General features: G+C 32.4%; 1 protein-coding gene and 1 pseudogene across 1 annotated transcript; one reads left to right on the top strand and one right to left on the bottom strand.

Moving 5' to 3' along the window:
- Positions 1–11,320: 11,320 nt before the first annotated feature.
- On the bottom strand, positions 11,321–13,967 carry LOC142612417 (protein FAR1-RELATED SEQUENCE 11-like; annotated as a pseudogene).
- Positions 13,968–15,950: 1,983 nt separating this feature from the next.
- On the top strand, positions 15,951–16,757 carry LOC142612835 (NDR1/HIN1-like protein 13). Its single transcript, XM_075785000.1, has one exon. The coding sequence runs from the start codon at positions 15,951–15,953 to the stop codon at positions 16,755–16,757; it is 807 nt and encodes a 268-aa protein (XP_075641115.1).
- The last annotated feature ends 2,362 nt before the right edge of the window (positions 16,758–19,119 follow it).

Here is a 19,119-nt window from a genome sequence, read left to right as displayed (position 1 = left end):
ATTTTGTAAATAATCATATAATCTTTGGATGTGAGATACAAGTTTTGGGTTACTTGGTCTCATAATGACATTAATGTGCTAGAACAATCTTATATATTTTCTAAGTTCATACAAGCTTTTTTCCCCTCTTTTTGAGAGGAAAACTCACTCTCATGGTTGATGGTTTTGCAAAATCTCAAATTAGTTAGAATTGAATATCCTTAACTGTATGCTCCTTAGTGAAGTTATGAATTGCCATATTAGCCACAAAAATTTTCACTTGTTAAGATATATAATTATAGTTTGGCTTCTATTGCAAAATTTTCCATATATTTTTCCAAATGCTTAGATGTTCTGTCATCTCAGTAGTGAATGTTTCCTCAAGAAAAATCTCAGTATGTACTGAATGTGCATGCTCCATGGTCTTCTCCGACAAATGTCTGCTACGTTGTACCATTCATGTTTGCATAGCCCACATTAATATCCCTTCATGTACCGATATATCCCGCTTTCACCAAATAATACTTATATTATTGTTCATCCAAAAAAAAAAAATACTTATATTATTATGAAGACAAAATGAGTAAAGTAAATATATTTGGCAACAAACAACACTAAACTCCCATCATTGATATAATTGTGTCAGTAATATCTTTTTCAAATGCAAACTTGAAGGTAGGTCTGGAAATCGCCATTGGTGCAAACAAAGGTGAGAAATGTCATTAAACCCATGTCTAGTGGGTTAATTATGTCAATGGTCACATGGTCAAATTGTCTTGTAACCGTTACCATTAACGTTGAAACGTTTTTATTTTATTTTATTTTTATATTAATATATTTCCAGCCCCATGCTCACTTGTCTTGCAATAAAACATGGCCATCATGTCCTCAATAGTCTTTTTCTCACGTAGGCCTTAAATTATATTTCCAAATTAACCTTTGACATAATTTAAGGAAAATATGCATTGCCATCATGCACTCTTATTAGCATTTATCAGGATTGATATGTAAAATCTCCATCAAGAACTTATATTCAGTCTAGAAAGAGGTTTTTAAAGGTGTCTTTGTAATGGGAAGGTTTATCTTCCTTTCAGAAGATGATCACTGCATTCCAATTGTATGATGGATGCATATATGAGGATTTGAGAAAGCACCATTATGAATGGTCTAAAAAAATGTTAACCGGGGTGTTTTTATTTTTGTTTGGCTAAAGTGCTGATTTTTAGGGATGTTAGGTGCATTGATTGAATGCATTGGAAATGAATGAGTTATCTAGTGACTTGAAAAGATGTCCACTAGTCATATTCGTGAACTAACTGCTATTTTGTAAGCAATGACATCAAATGATCGTTGGATATGGCTCACCAATTATGAGTTGTCTAGGTTTCATAATGGTATTAATATACTAGAAGGATCTTCTATATTTACCAAGTTCATACAAGAGCATGCTTTCTACAATTAATTACTCAATTAATGGTAATAATTATACAATGGGATACTACCTTGCTGGTGGTTTATATTTGAAGTGGTCGCCAAACTTCGAAGATGATGATCAATGCTCCTCACCAATCTACAAAGCTGTTAGGCAACATTGATTATATGCATCGGAAATGAAAGAAGTGTCCAGTGCTATAAAAAGATATGTACTCCGGTTATAATCGTGAACCAACTATTATTTTGTAAGCAATGACATTATATGATCTTCGGATATGAAACACCAATTTTGGGTTACTTGGTCTCATAATGGCATTAATGTTCTAGAACAATCTTTTATGTTTACTAAGTTCATATAAGAGGTTCTTATACTTTCATCCAAAAAAAAAAACGAAAGAGGCTCTTCTACTGTTAATCACTCCATCAATGGTAATAAGTACACAATGAGATACTACCTAGCCAATAGTTTATATCCAATTGGTTGACAAACTTCACAGATGGTGATCAACGCTCTTCACCGATTGGCCACCCACGCTATTTTTAAGGATGTTAGGTAGTCTTTATTATATGCATCAGAAATGAAAGAAGTGTCTAGTGGTATGAAAAAATATGTACCTTGGTCATATTTGTAAACCAACTATTATTTTGTAAGTAATGATATTATGCGATCTTTGGATATGAGATACAAGTTTTGGGTTACTTGGTCTCATGGTGACATTAATGTGCTAGAACAATCTTTTATATTTACTAAGTTCATATAAGTACGCACTTCTACAGTTAATTACTTAATCAATAGTTATACCTTGTCAATAATTTATATCCAAAGTGGTTGCCAAACTTTAAAGATGATTATCAACGCTCTTCACCGATTGGTCACCCACGCTACAGATTTATAGGGATGTTAAGCCATATTGATTGTATGCATTGGAAATGAAAGAACTGTCTAGTGTTATGAAAAGATATGTAATCTGGTCATATTCATGAATCAATTATTATTTTGTAAGTAATGATATCATATGATCATCAGATATGACACACAAGTTTTGAGTTACCTAGATCTTATAATGACATTTATGTGCTATAAAACAATCTTGTATAAATACTAAGTTTGTAAAAGAGCATGCTATTCCAGTTAATTACTCAAACAATGGTAATAACAACACCATAAGATACTACCTTGCCGATAGTTTATATTTAAATTGGTCGCCCAACTCTAAAGATGACAATGAATTCTCTTCACTAATTTGGTAACCCACACCCAGTGCCCACGCCCATGCTCACCCGTACCCCACGACCACCCATGGTTTTTCTAAGTCGATCCACCTTGAGAGACTGTGAATATTACTAATTAGAGGAGAGTGTAACGCCCCAAACCCATACCAAGGATTTAGATGCATAACTTGTCTTATAAATAATCAACAATGATATAATAGAATAGAGCGTAATTAAATATCCACAAATAAACTTCTAACCATCAAAATCTTTCCTATGAAATCCATTAAAAAAAAACTTTAATAATAAAGTCTCCAAATACAATCTGAAAGAGTTCCACAAATGTCAAAGTAACTATCCTAAGAAAATATGCTAAAATAGTCCATCAACTAACATAGCTCCAAAAGTAGTCTTCAATCTATGGCTCCAATGATCTACCACTAAAAGATATTCCATTGCTCTAATCTGAAAGGGTGGAGAAATGAGGGGTAATCTAGAAGCTCAATAAGAGACTACATAACATAAGGATGTCTTTCAAAACAAAACATTAGTATCATTGACAAAATATAGTCTTTATAATACATTTACAAATAGTTTTAACAGTAATACAATATATTTGATAAAATTGTCAAGAATAAACATTTAACTATAACGTTGTAATCATTAAATAAAATAATAACTACTTTAGTTAGCCAAAATACACTAAATAGGTAGAAACAATATATTATAGTAATAAACAAATTTTCCACTTATGAAGGTCAATAACAATAAAACAGTTTTTCGATATGGAAAACATTAAACATTAATCAGACAAAGAAATAAGCTGCTAAACACTCGGCGGGTGATTCCCATAGGGAACAATAACACTAACCTCAAAGAGGCAACACTGGCTCCAAAGAGCAAACGATAACACTGGCTCCGAAGAGCAAACGATAACACTGCACCACACCACAATAGCACTACATCGGCTGAAGACCAACACTTAACCCTGTGTTGGCAAAGGTTGCAGATTGATTAGCTGACCGTTTAAAAACATTCTTACTTTATTACAATATTGTCAATACGAATCACATACCATATAAAAAAAATACTTTCTCAAAAATATAGTTTTCAATCATTCTTAACTTATACAGTTTCAAAACAATATACAAGAAATAATAAAATTCAAGTATGTGTATAAAACATTGACAATGGTATAAGTTTTTGAAAATTTCACTTTTGCAATTTTATATATATTTCTCTTTTACCAAAAGTATATATAAATATACACGTCTTGAAAGACATCATATTCTGAAGTCCACTTACGTCTAATTGCTAATACTCGTAGTTTAAATCCAAAATCAAATGGGCTCTTCCTCCACACCTAAAAGTAAAGGAGTAACACAATTATATAATTAATCCATCTTGACGTATACCATAAGGATGTAAGGGACACTTCCTAATAATTTACTAGTCTTCAATTTAAAGATCTCTACAATCCTCCATAATATATTACTTCTTCTTACTACTATTATGTCTTTGAGGCTAATAGAGGTATTAGAACTCGTAAGGATACCATCTAATGAGAATATGCATGCTAGCGGTTCACCAAGATTTACATCAAGTACTAATAGGTTAATATCAATACAATCATTGTCTAGTTAAGTGTCAGATTCATATTTTCTTTAGGATTTCATATAACACTTCAAAGCCACCATGAAATACTCTATAAGATCCAAATGTATATATAGCATCCATAGAAATCTCTACCCATGGGACATAGCCACCTATAGCATGTATTGACTATTAGAAATTTAATCTAACATATATACATAATATCCAAGGATTTTCCTACCCGTAAGCCATAGAAAGAATACAATAGGTTTACCAAGTAATTCCTACCCGTAGGACCTAGTGACCTAAAGCATGTATTGATAAAAGTTTAGAAACTTGACCATGATATAGATTACAAGATTCAAAAGTCCAGCCCCACTACCATGCGTAAACTCTAGCAACTATTACTCAAAAGCTTATCACCTAATTCAATAGTTCTTATGGGATATTAAAGCAAATCTATTAAACTACTCTAGCAACGTAGGTTATTTCGATGAGGGTTTGAGAGAGAGATATACTTGACCACACGGATGCAGAATTTGTTTCTTGTAATTTTGCAGTCTCTCTCTCTATGTTTCACAAATTAAACACTATTTTACCTTTCAGCTTTACATGTTAAAACTGTTTTCACTTGGGCTGAAATTTAAAACCCACTAAAAACTTAAATAAGCTTCCAACACTTTAACTCCCACTAAAACTCATGTTGAGGTTGTTTAGATAGGCTAAAACTCTAAAGAATTCCAATAACACTTAAACTCCTAATCCAAATAGGAAATCTCTTATCCTTTTCCTTAACTAATAAGGAGACTACTCCTAATCCAAATAGGTTTTAATCTCTTATCATTTTCCTTAACTAATAAGGAGACCAAAAGTTAAATATGAATAATCCACAAAATAACTCTAACGTTACATCTTCTTTTATTTAATTTCTTTGTAGTGACCACAATATAAAATAATATCACCTTTCAAATAAATTAAATAATTTATCAATTTCACTCTAGAAGCAATTAAATTCAATATAAGTGAGGCGGGTGTTACAGAGAGAGAGAGAGAGAGAGATGGAATAAATAATGGGCGTTTACTCATTTTTAAAAGCTACAATTCTATGTATTGTTACCCAATACGATAACATTTTGCAAATTTTTGAATAATGGCGTGCACTGGGTAGGTGGAGGCTTTTTTTTTCTTTTGGGTAATCTTTAGTTTAGTGCTGGACCTGCTGGCCAATTTGGTTATAAAAGAATTCTCTTAGACCTCAAGGCCTCGTAGCATGTAAGCCCACAGCTGAACCAAAAACCTTCTTATAAAGAATGTCAACAGGCCATTAAGCCTACACCCAAAAAAAAAGTCCATTTTTGGGTCCAAGCCCAATATTTGGATCATCAAATCAAATACATTACAAGAAGTTACATACATAGCAAACCAAAACCAATGTTCCATTCTTAACAGTGAAGATGAAATTCATAAAAAGCAATCAGGTCCAAAGTAAATAAATGAAAAAACCCAAAGTAAAAAATCAATCTCGCAGAACCTCTCAAAAAAAAAGGTGAATTGATTTGACCATTTGACCAAGTAAACCACTAAACCCTCCTCTAATATAGGAGAATCTCTGAACCAAACTTTACCACCCATCTCTCTGTCTTTCTCAGCCGTCCTCGGTTTTCCACCAATAATATTGCATTTTTTGCAACATAAACAAATCTCATCCTCCCATGACAGAGCGGGCCACCCCTTCATCGGTGGATGATAATGATCCTAACTCATCATCTGATCAACCAGAACATAATTCTCAATTACTAGTCCTACCTGCAGAAAATACTCAATCTGCTGGGATCTATGTTGTTCAGGTCCCTAAAGACCAAATCTATCGTGTTCCACCTCCTGAGAATGCCATTCTAGCTGAACGCCATGGGAAACCCTTTCGCAGCAATAGAAGGAAGCCCCGTCGTTTTTGTTGCCTGTGTTGCATTTCAATGTGAAACTCTTCTTTTTCCCTTTTCGTTTTGAGGTCAAAAATTACTTAAAAGAATGACCATGTTTAGTTAGCGAGAAAATTCAATGTATACCGGGGGATAGCCGGATAGGTATAATGCCTCTTACATGAGGGTGGGTGTCATATATTAACACCACTGCACCTGATTCTATACTGTAAGCAATAGAAAATACGATGGTTTCTCTTTTTGGCCAAGTTTAATTTTGTGTTCTTCTTCTTGTTATTTTTCAATTATCTTGTAGACAATACCAAGTATGATTCAAATTGAAACTCTTTTTCTCTTTTTTTTTTTTTAATTTTTTTTTATAGAGGGAAAACTTATTTAAACAATAATCATGTTTACTTAATGAGCAAATTCAATGTAAATTCAAAAAAAAAAAGAAGAAGAGTAAATTCAATGTAACACCTCTTACTGGGGAGATGGGTGCCACATGTGAGGCGTTACATCAAACTCTACTGCACTTAATATTATCTTGTGAGCAATAACAAGTACAACATGTTCACTTTTTAGCCAAGTTTGATTTTAGCATTCTTCTTTTTTTTCTTTCCTTTTAAAATATCTTGTAGGCAATAGCAAATATGATTCAATTTGAAACTTTTCTTTCCCTCTTTTTGAGAGAAAAACCATGTTTACTTAATAAAAAAATTCAATGTGTAACAAGGATAGATACAACACCTCTTAACAGGGGGTGGATGCCACATGTGAAGCGTTACATCTAACCCCACTACATCTAATACTCTATTGTAAGCAATAGCAAGTACGGTGGTTCTCTTTTAGCCAAATTAAATTTTGGCAAAAAACTCATTCTCGTCCCTACATTTTCATGCGATTTCTATTTTGGTTCCTAACTTTTTTTTTCCACCGCTTTTACTCTCTATCTTGGAAAATGTGTCTCGTTTTAGCCCTTTTCATTAGTGCCCTAACGGCAAAGTCTTACATGGCAGACGGAGTTATTAAAACAACAATAAAAAACTTATTTTGACATTAAAAAATGCCACGTTAGCATCTAAATTAAAAAAATAATTAATTTATTAAATTTTAACTAAATTAAAAAAAAATTAAAAACAGAATTAAAAAAAAAATCATATGAATTGAGATCTAAGTGTGTCTTGAACAATAACACAAATTTTAGTATTCTTCTTTAAAAAAAAAAAAAAAATTATCTCGTAGGCAATAGTAAGTATTATTCATTTTGAAACTCTTATTTCCTTCTTTTTGAGAGAACAACTTATTCAAACAATAACCATGTTTACTTAATGAGAAAATTCAATGTGTAAAGGGGATAGATGTAACGCCTCTTACGTGGGGGTCAATGCCACATGTGAGGCGTTACATCTAAGTAACCCCACTACACCTAGTACTTATCGTAAATAATAGGAAATACGATGGCTTCTCTTTTTAGCTGAGTTTGATTTTGTTGATACTCATTTTCACGACACATTCTCTATAAGCCTGACTCAATTGAGTCCGGCCTCATTAAAGGCCCAATTCATATTATATATATATATATATATATAATTCTTTTAAGTATTGCCCAAGCCCATGCAACATATAGGGGAAATTGAGGAAATAGTATTTGGAAGGTATGAGTCGATTGCTTCCAGACCTTTTGCATGAGCCCAGCCCATACGTGCTACCAAGTGGGTAAGGGACACTGGTAGCATCTCTGACATATGGAGGAGGTCTTGTACACAACTTTTCTACTCTACTATTTGTTGCCTAAAACATATAGCTGACCCTGAGTAGATGGCCCTGTCTACTGCATCAACCAAATGCAACTTACAAGGACCTGTCATGTCTAGGAAACATCAGCCCATAAATTTAGGCCACTTCATTTCCCTTATGCAAAAAGCAAGGCATCCCTTTTACCCAATTAAATCAAATCTGACCATAATCTCTTTGATTGATACCTTGGGGTTCAAAGCCTCTTCTATTGACTAAAAAACAGTCACTCAAAGCACCCCAAACTCAATACAAAAGGCCCCAATCAGATTCAAAATGAACCAACTACATTTTCTTCATAGATCTAAAACTTTAGAGTAAAAGCCCACTCAATCTGGAGACATTCTCACAATTCTAAAGTCAAGGGGTGGAAATATGGGTACAGGGGAATCTTCTCTCTCTTCCTCACAACCTCTCTCAATTTTCTCTTGTCACTCACTGTGGGTCGAAGTTTCAAACATGTGTACTTTTTCTGCATTTTCTTGTATTTTACTTATAGCATTTTTATTTCTCTCCTGTTAAAGCACCATTAGCCTTTTTTCATTATACATTTGGGCTACTTCTTAAAAACCCAAGAGGAGATTTGGGCTAATCTTGCATTTTTTGCCCTTATCACAAAAATGTCCTCGACAAATTTTAATATTCTTCTTTTTTCTTTCTTTTTTAAATTATCTCGTAGACAATAGCAAGTACGATTCAATTTGAAATTCTTTTTTCCCTATTTCTTTAAGAGGAAAACTTACTTAAACAATAACTATGTTTACATAATAAGAAAACTCAATATGTAATACTGTAATGCCTCTTACTGGAGGGGTGGGTGCCACATGTGAGGCGTTACATCTAATCCCACTACACCTAACACTATATCGTAAGTAATAGAAAGTACGGCAGCTTCTCTTTTTAACCAAGTTTGATTTTAGTATTCCTCTTTTTAACCAAGCTGCCCTACGACAACTTCTCGTATGCAATAGCAAGTATGATTTAATTTAAAATTCTTCTTTCCCTCTTTTTGAGAGGAACAATTACTTAAAGAATAATCATGTTTACTTAAGAAAATTCAATGTGTAACGAGGATAGATGTAATGCCTCTTACATGGGGGTATGCATGTGAGGCATTACATCTAACCCCCCTACAACTAATACTATATTGTAAGCAATAGCAAGTATGTCAAATTCTCTTTTTTGCCAAATTTGATTTTAGTATTCTTCTTTTTTCTTTTTAAATTATCTCGTGGGCAATAGCAAGTTTGACTCAATTTAAAACTCTTCCTTTCTTCTTTTTGAGAGGAAAAGAATGACCAAGTGTTTGTTTCTTATAAATCAACCAAGTTGCAATTTTTTGAGGAAAATTACAACTTACATTTTAGAGGTGCATTCATATAATATATTTTTTTCATTGATTTATTATTCTTAAAAAAAGATTTATTTTGCTCAAACAAAATGAGCTGAGCAAATGTGTAGATGTATTTATTTAAAAAAAGAAAGAGAGACTTTAAAAGATGTATATCAAGAAGTAAACCAAAAAATTTGTAAAACCCAAGCCAAACAATTAATTGTCAAAATATTATCTAAGAAAAGGATGGTTGTGATAAGAATAGAAAAAATCCCATATTATCATTGTGATCTTCTTTAATTTAATAAGTGTCCATTTTCTTTTTATGTGATTAATAAGTGTCGTCCTTTGTTTTGTTAATTTGGATCACTCAACAAAAAATGTTATTGGTCTAGAGTTTGGTAACTTTGGTGGTAGAATGTGATAAGGCAAAATGCATTATGCTAAAATGCAATCTCTTATAGTTGATTCACGCAGAATATAATCTATTCTGAAAATATCATTTGGTATTATGATGAAACTCTTATTCATAAGTAATTATGTTAAATGAATTTGCATTTGGTAATAATACTATAAAATGTTTTTTTTTTTCTACAATAATGGTGTGTTCTAATACGGCATCACGATTGTTAGTAGATTTAAATATTGATCATAATTCATCTTAAAAAGATATTGATCATGATTAGTGTATTAAGAAATTATTCATACGTAATACCAAAAAAAAAAGAGAAGAGATTATAATACTAAATCAATTATATCATCATTCAAGTGAGTTAATAATTGTGGGTTCTAATTTGCTCAAAGAGGTCCGTCTGGATTGCTCAATACATGAAGGAGACTTTGAGATCGTCATCAATGCTTTAAAGAATGGCGATATGCTCAATTCAGCAATGGGTCACTTTTTAATAGACACGTTATCTTCTTTAAACTCTTTGTAGAGTTGGTCGCTCTCTTACACAACTAGGCTAGGTAATGTCGTGGCAAATGCTTTAGCTAGGAGAGCAAAATTTTCAGATTTGCTTTCTATCTGGCTGGAGTCTATCCCCCTAGATATAGTAAATTTTGTTCGTGTTGATTTACCAGCACCATATATAAAACCCTTGGATGATTTTTTTTTCTCAAAAAAAAAAACTAGTGAAGTCTTTGATGGTTGTATAAGAGATCTGTGGTTCAATCTCCGCTTACACCAAAAACTAATTGATTTCTTGGTATGATGATAAGAAGATATCATCAGGAGCAGACGCTATAGATTGAAACTCTCCAAAAAAGTGAGTTAATAATTAACCCTTGAGGACACTTGAGTGATGGGTTCAATAAATTTGAAGAATATGACATAAACTTGGAATTTCAAAGTTTTATCTACCACATTATTGGCTTATAAGTTTTTTAAGATACAGATAAAGTAGTCTAATTAAAGGTTAGGACATAATTTCATTATATTAACAAAAACCTACTATAAAGAAGGGTGTTGTTAATGGGTGTTGTACAGCACCCGTTAATGTGATAAAAACTCGGCCAGCGGTGGTTAATGAACAAGCTTCTTGTGCCCCACTTGCATAGGAAATTGATAAAACTTCACTTTTCAGATGCATTTATTTTAGCATGAAGCTTGGTTTCCCTAATAAATATATGACAAAAATGCCCCCTTTAACACATTTCTCTTCATTTCACTTTTTATTTCCCACCTAATTTCACTTTATCATATTTTACTCATCATCTCCTTTTACTTTACCAATATCAAACTCACTTTCTTTCACTTAACCATGATCACAACTGGTCAAAATCAATAAGAGTACTTAGCTAACCAAAACATTTAAGTACAATGCCATAATATTCTCAAATTGAAAATATAACACCCAAAAAAGGAAAAAAAAAAAAAGAAGAAGAAGAAGAAGACAAGAGAAGCATCAATTAACAATGACATAATATTGTCATAGTGTGGGAAGAAGCAATGGCATAAGATTGTCAAAAATAACAAAATGTTGGATTCAATCCCAATTCAAAAATACAAGTTCAAGAGCTTCTACCTAACATTTTAAACAAAATATTGGATTCAATCCCATTTCACTTGAAGTACATGTTTTCCTTCTTCTTTTTTTGCACCATTTGAGGAAGTACAAGTCTCTTTCTCCAAACACGTGAAGATGTTATGACCAACATGCTTGCAAAGCCCACAAGTCTTCTTTTTCTTTCCTAATTCTCTTCTGCCTTTCATTCGTTTTTGCTTTGGACGACCTTTTGTCTTTGATAGTGGAGGACAATTAATGAAACAATCTCCATCAATCACACCATTAACATTGGCATCAACCACATTTTCCTTGCCTACTAAATTTTCATCATCCAACACTAGCAATTCTTTTTCTCTTAATGAGGCTTCACAACACCAACGTGATGGTAAATACAATGGTGGAATATGGTAACAATCTTTGTGAAGGAATACACTAAGAATGTGACGACAAAGTATGCCCCAAAATTCAAAATGTTTGCAACTACAATTAGTCATCTCACCATCCCATAAGATCCTGTGCTTTTGACTAGTTTCATCTTTATAATATTGTAGCACAAATTCAATACGGTTTTCTTGATGAACTGAATATTGTGTTGCTCTCTCAAACTCCTTTTGAAAATTTTTGAAAGCATAAGGTGTCAAAATATTGTGTGCTTGGTCTTCTAATGGTGACAATGTTCTTAAAGAAGAACCTCTAAATGTCTCTAACATTGTATCATGTGATTGTGTTTGCTCAATATCTTCAATGGCAAGATCAACCTAAGATTATAAATAATAAAATAAATTAACAAACCGTTTAATAAATGCATTTATACTTTCCGATCTTCCGGTTGTTGTCATTCCACCAAAAAAATGTCCACGAGGGTAACATGGTACCCAAAAATGCTTGATTTGATGTAAACCAATTACATGCTTGTTAGTAAGCATGTCATACTTTTCCATAACTTGAGTCCATTGACCCTCAAATTGTTCACATGAGTCTAACTTGTATAACTTGAAGAACTCTATGCACCAATTTGAATATTGATTTCAAATAATAGATGTAAAGCAACCACTAAACTTAGCGGTAATATGCCATATACAAAAGGCATGTTTTGTGAGTGGTAATTCTTTAGATATTGCCTCTGTAATTCATGGATCTTGATCTTTCAAAATAGCCTTGGGTTGTTTCTTCATTAAACATGCAAAATTCTACTAATCAATTTTTTTTATTAGAATATGTAAACATTTCAAATGATATGTATTAATATTATTCCACTAATTAATTAAATAAAATGGAAAAACAGTTGTAAGATAAATAGAGTACCTTCATTACCCATCGAAAAGTACTAGTTGTTTCATTTCAAAGAAGTGTACAACCAAAGAGAATCTTCTTTCCATGATTATTAACACCAACAAAAATATTAAAAAGCATATCATAAGCATTTACCTTGTAAGTAGTATAAAAAACAACCACATCTTTATATTTTTTATACCAATCAAAATTATGAGGGTGTGACCAAAAAATATGCTCTAACATTTTCTCTTCATCGGTTGTGAATGCATATTGAAACTTAGAATTCATTTCTTTAGCAACTTTACAAAATTGTAAGAAATCCATATCATTATTTATAGCATGCATATTTCTCATTTTCACATAAAGATTACGAATATCCCGTTGAAAAAAATGGAAGATGTCCATGTTTCACATTTTTCTTAAGTTCCATAACAGATATTATTTCTCTAACTGAAAGTCCAGCTTCTTTGTATAAGAGAGTGCAATTTTTATCATCTTCAGTGATAACTCGATTGGCCGGAAGAAATCGTACACTCGAAGGGGACAACAATTCATGATTGTGATCTACAACAAAAATAGTGACATGCCATTCTTTTGGAAAAATGTCTATTGACTTTCACAATACAATAGTTAGACGAGCTTTGCATCCACATTTTAAAGACTTCCTATTTCCTTGCTCCTTAGATGGATCCACCATTTTTAGTGGTTGTCTACCTTTCCGATGACAAAAAAAATTACATCTTCCTATTTCTCCATTTTTTTTTTCTCCAAACGGCCTTTTTGAATTGTAAAACCATTTTGATTTGCATAATTTTTATAGAAAATGAAAGCTTCTTCTTCACTAAGAAAACATTGACCAACAAAAGGCTCAAATTCATTTTCTATTGAATTTATATCCTCATATTCTTCAATAACCTCCATTTCATCTATTGGACATTCATTCCAATCAATTATTTCCCCTCCACCTGTGTTATTATTTTTTCCATCATTCGGAAACTCATTTAACTCAACACAATTCCTTGAAACACTTCCATGAACCTCACTTGCAATTAAATCATCATCAATTTGTGCTATATTAAAACAAGAATTAGAAAACCACCGCACACCCTTGATGCAATGGTCACTTTACAACTATAAGTGCTTGTGGGGTGTGGGGGGCAAGGGCCGGGGTTCAAGTCTCTAGAAGGAAGCTTTACACACATATACACTTAATTTAAGTTAGAGTAGAAATTATATCTTATATAACAAAAACAAGAATTAAAAAAAAAGAAATCAATTTCATATTATACATTAAATGAAATATGGATTACAAAAAAAAAAAATAATAATAGTACCTTCTTGAGGTAGTTCATTTAAGTCAAAGTAATTCATTGGAACAAGTTGATGAGTCTCACTTGCAACTAAATTGTCATCCATTTGTGCTACATTAAAACAAGATTAAAACAATCAATATTCAATATCATATTTTAGTATAAATGAAAAAAAATGATACAAAAAAAATAAAATAATAGTTCATTCTTGAAGTAATTCATCTAAGTTAAAACAATTCCTTTTAACAACTTGATGAGTCTCACTTATAACTAAATTATCATCCATTGGTGCTGTATTAAAACAAGATTAAAACAATCCACATCATATTTTAGGATAAATGAGAAAAACATGATACAAATAAAATAAGATAATGACTAAATGCTCTGTGCTCCAGCATTAAAAAAAAAAGAAAAAAAAAAGAAGAAGAGCATAATTTCACAACACCGCATTTACAATTCTTCCCATTTTTTCTTAGATTTTATCACCTGCAACATTTATTTATGGCCTTTGTTTTTCCATGTTAATATGAAAGAACAAAAAAGTTTTCACCTTTTCTTAGTTTTCCAATTATATCTTTTACCAAAGCTCTGACCCCTTTGTTTTTTTGCATATGAATTACAAGTGCTCTGCTTTACCTAATTTGAGTAAGCATTTCAAGAAATTATTTGTCTCATGCATTTTCCTACTTTACAGACACAATGAATTTCATGCTAAACAATTTTGCATATTAATATTGTTCGTGGAGTCTTTTATATTATTTGTGGATAGAGTCATGCCAGGAGGTAAGTCTATGTATGTTTTAAATTTCAGAGCACATATTCTTATATGTTACTTGAGTTATATAATACTTGGGATTTCATGTTACGTTGTACCTATTATATTGGTCTAGAACTTTTTTTTTTTTTACAGATACAACTTTCAAGAGTACACAACAATTTCTTTTAACAACTTGATGGATATCACTTACAACTAAATTCTCATCTATTGGTATTATAATATACAACATGTGTTAAACATAAAGATTAACCTCAAATTCAAATATATTTTAAAAAATAAATATGAATTTAATAAAATAAAATTATTATACCTTGCAAAATAATTGCTTAATCCTTCATTGAACATTTGAACTTTTCTTCATCTCTATTTTTTTTTTGAAGTGGGTTTGAAAATGGTTAAGTGAAAGAAAGTGAGTTTAATATTGGTAAAGTGAAAGGAGATGATGAGTAAAATATTGATAAAGTGAAATTGGGTGAAAAATAAAAAGTGAAATAAGAAGAAATGTATTAAAGGTGTATTAAAGGGGGCATTTTTGTCATATATTTATTAGAAAAACCAAGCTTCACGGCTAAAATAAATGCATCTGCAAGGTGGAGTTTTATCAATTCCCTATGCAAGTGGGGCCCAAGAAGCTGGTTCATTAACCACTGCTGGCCGGCTCTTGTTAACAAAGTCCTATAAAGAATGTGAAGAGGCCACTATGCCAAGACCCAAGATACATGCTCTGATTGGATTATCATATCGAAGCCCAATATTTGGACCATCAAAATCAAATAGTACATTACAAGTTACATAAATGGCCAACTAAGTTCCATTCTTAGTAAAGAAGTACTAGCAGTGAAGATGAAGAGGCCGGCTCTTGTTAACAAAGTCCTATAAAGAATGTGAAGAGGCCACTATGCCAAGACCCAAGATACATGCTCTGATTGGATTATCATATCGAAGCCCAATATTTGGACCATCAAAATCAAATAGTACATTACAAGTTACATAAATGGCCAACTAAGTTCCATTCTTAGTAAAGAAGTACTAGCAGTGAAGATGATGAAATTCATCAGAGTGAAAAAACAATCAGGTCCGAAGGTATAAAAGCAACCAAAACCAAAGCAATTTGGCATGTAAAAATCAATCTCGGAGAACCGCTAGGTAAATTGATTTGACCAAGTAAACCCTCCTCTAATATTGGAGAATCTCTAAACCAAACTTACCACCAATCTCTCTGTCTTACTCGGTTTCCCTCCAATAATACTGCATTTTTTTGCAACATAAACAATCACCCTCCCTTTCCTCACCACCGCTCCCCATCTTCACATGGCGGAGCGGGCCGACCCTTCTGTCAACGATCATGACGCTAAATCATCATCTGATAAGCCAGAAAATAAAAATAATGACTCAAACTCATCATCTGATCAACCAGAAAATAATAATCAACTAGCTCTACCTGCCTATCGTTCTGGGACGTCCTATGTTGTTCAGGTCCCTAAAGACCAAATCTTTTGTGTTCCGCCTCCTGAGAATGCCGTTCTTGCTGAACGCCATGGAAATCCTTTTCGCAGCAATAAAGGGAAGAAGCCCCGTCGTCCTCGTTGTTGCTTGTGTATTTGTGTCTCTGTTGTTCTTCTTGTCCTTGTTCTTGCTCTAATTGCTGCCGTTGTCTATGTCTTGCTCACGCCTAAGGATCCTACTTTTCACGTTGAACGTGTTGTTGTTGTCAAGAATAGTACACGTCCAGATTATGGCATTACGATTAGAGCCAAAAATTCGAATGAAATAGTGGGCATTGATTACAAGGCAGGTGGTGTTGCTTCCCTTTCATTTAAGCAACGAGGAATTGCTAAAGGCAAATACCCTTCTTTCAAGCAAGACAGCAAAAAGTCAACATCATTTCGTGTAGATTTTCATGGCTCAAACATTGTATTGCCCAAGGAGATTCAGAAAAGCATGAAAAGCCAAAAACCAAAAATCAAAGTTTCTTTGTCTCTAAAGATGGATGTACGTGCAAGAATTAGAGTTGGGGCATTACATTATGGGAGCATGAAATTCGTTGCTGCTTGTGATTTCACGGTGGATACATTGGCTAAGAATTCTCGTATCCTGTCACAGAAATGTCATACCTAACGCCAACTCTAGAGGGGACATAGGTAGGAATGAGTAGGCCGCAGCGATCATAGAAGTATTTCTGATCTTTTCAAGAATTAATTTTTTGGTCATCTATACATTTTTGTTTGCTTTTGAATTGATTTAATTTAATTTTTTTTTTAATTATTTCCCTGATCATATATAGGCTGGTGATGTAAAGAAATAATTGGTGACCTTGTTATAATTTTTCTGTCCCTATCCCGAAATTGTATCATGTAACAGCAGTGTGATAAAAACAATGGTGGAGAGGCATTCTCTTTGGTTTTTTTTTGGCTTCCCTATTCCTCATTTCACAATATCCAGGTGCTGTAGAGTTTTCTTCTCTCGCCAATTTAAACATTTTTGTGCATGTGCATTTGAAATATTTTTTCACCTGGTGGCTGCTTCTCTCTAGCGGATTGGCTCGCTCTTGAAAAGGTGCATTTTTCACTTCAGTTTCAAGTTTCCAGAGATCAATTTTGTGGCTAACCGTGAAGAAGTGGTGGTACATAAACAAAGGAAGTGGCAAATTCTACTAACCAATGTAATTGTACAGGTCAGATATCCAAAGGCCCATACACTTGATGATCTCTTAAGAAATAAGTAGATTTAGTATGTTAAGGATTTGTGGATTGTGCTTAATATTTAACCGTTCATAGATTTTTGTTGAGAATTCCATATTTGTGCCTTTTTTCAAATTCGCACATACTATGCAATTTCTGCATTTTCCTTTTTTTTTTTTTTTTGGAGAAACAAAAGCAATGTCAGATTTGTCTACACTATAGTTTGTAATTTGTGCATTACGGAGTAGCACGTAGGGATTAAAATGAGTAGAGTCAACTATATTGATAATTCAATAATTGGGGGTTGTAAATGTTTTCGTTGAAAATACTATGAGATGTCAACCAATTAAGTTATAAGGCTCTTAGTTTATATAGGTATTTTATTACAAATTTGTACATACATATAATATTATAAATATTTCAAATAAAGCCTCATGCTCAAAAACTTGTTTTCAAACAAATTCTTATGTTTAGCTTGACTTGTCAAATAGTCAACAAATTCTTATAGAAACATCTATTTCTTAGTTAGTGTGATACTCTTTTTTTAAATAATATATTTTCAAAAAAAAAAAAAATACAAAGTTTCCATATGGAGCATCATTTATTAACTTTCAATTTGTAACAACTAATTTTACAACCAAACCTATGAATTGGAATGGTTATTATATTATAATATATTTTATTGCTAATTATAAAGATCATTATTCTTATTGTACTTTTCATTTAGTGTACTAAACTTGCTCTTATTTTTTTATTTTTAAGATAAATTTGTTAATTTTTATTTCAATTTCAAATAATTTATTTAAATTTAGTCACTATAAAAATTTACTACATAGATATAGCTAGTTATTGGAACATGATCTTCATATATATATAAATTTTGTAGTTTAATTTGAAAGACTGGGTAGCAGATTATTTAATAAAAACGAAGACACATTTCTGGTAGTAAGACCCAAAATGATGTTATCTAAGGATGTGTTTTATTGGAGAGAGTTTGGGGAGGATGAAAAAATTAGGAGAGAAAAATGGAGAGATGACATTTTAAGTGGTTGTTTAGTTGGGGGGAGGGGGGAGAGAGAAAATAGGTGATGGGCCCAAGTGTTTTTTTCTCCTAAAATTTTTTTTCCCAAAATAGGGTGAAGATTGTTCTCAAAAAGCACGCACTGGAACGATGCCGTTTCATAAAGTTTCATAAAGTCAGTTTTTTTTTTTTTTTTTTTTGAGATTTCATTAAGTCAGTTAGTTAGTCATACGCGCACTAGTGTTAATTATTGATTAGGATAAGTCTGTTATAACAGATCAGATATTTTGGGATACAAACCCAGATATTTTAAGCATTAATCTCTCTCTCTCAGAGTATATAATGTAATATATCACTCATTGTAATTAAGTTTTTGATTTATCCATAGAGTTTTCTCTCTGTGTATGAAGTTTTTCATAATTAAAGAAATGTCTTGAAATATTTAAATACTTTGGATTAGTTTCAAATGGGTTAGAAGAGGTTTAAACTTTAAACGGGTTAAAACTTAAAAGTAGTTTCGAATTGAAAGAAAACACAGTACAATAATATTAGAATGGATTAGTTGCTTGGTCTTTCGTTCATGTTCCTAAATCAGCAAATTTCTTAAGCGCATAATTTACCCAAGTGGGCTTTTTTTGATTGTAAATCCTTTAGGCCCACCCCAAATTCCCAATCTTCTGCTCACCGTAGTTGGGTTTTTGCCTATGAGATTAGAGATGTTCTCGTGGCCCATATGTTTCATTTGGGTAATAGAATGGGAGGGGTGGATTCTTTCTTA

Source organism: Castanea sativa, chromosome 10, assembly GCF_040712315.1.
Source record: "Castanea sativa cultivar Marrone di Chiusa Pesio chromosome 10, ASM4071231v1".
Classification (NCBI taxonomy): domain Eukaryota; kingdom Viridiplantae; phylum Streptophyta; class Magnoliopsida; order Fagales; family Fagaceae; genus Castanea; species Castanea sativa.
The sequence above is the reverse complement of the archived record's forward strand: the minus strand, read 5'-3'. Positions and strand labels throughout refer to the sequence as shown.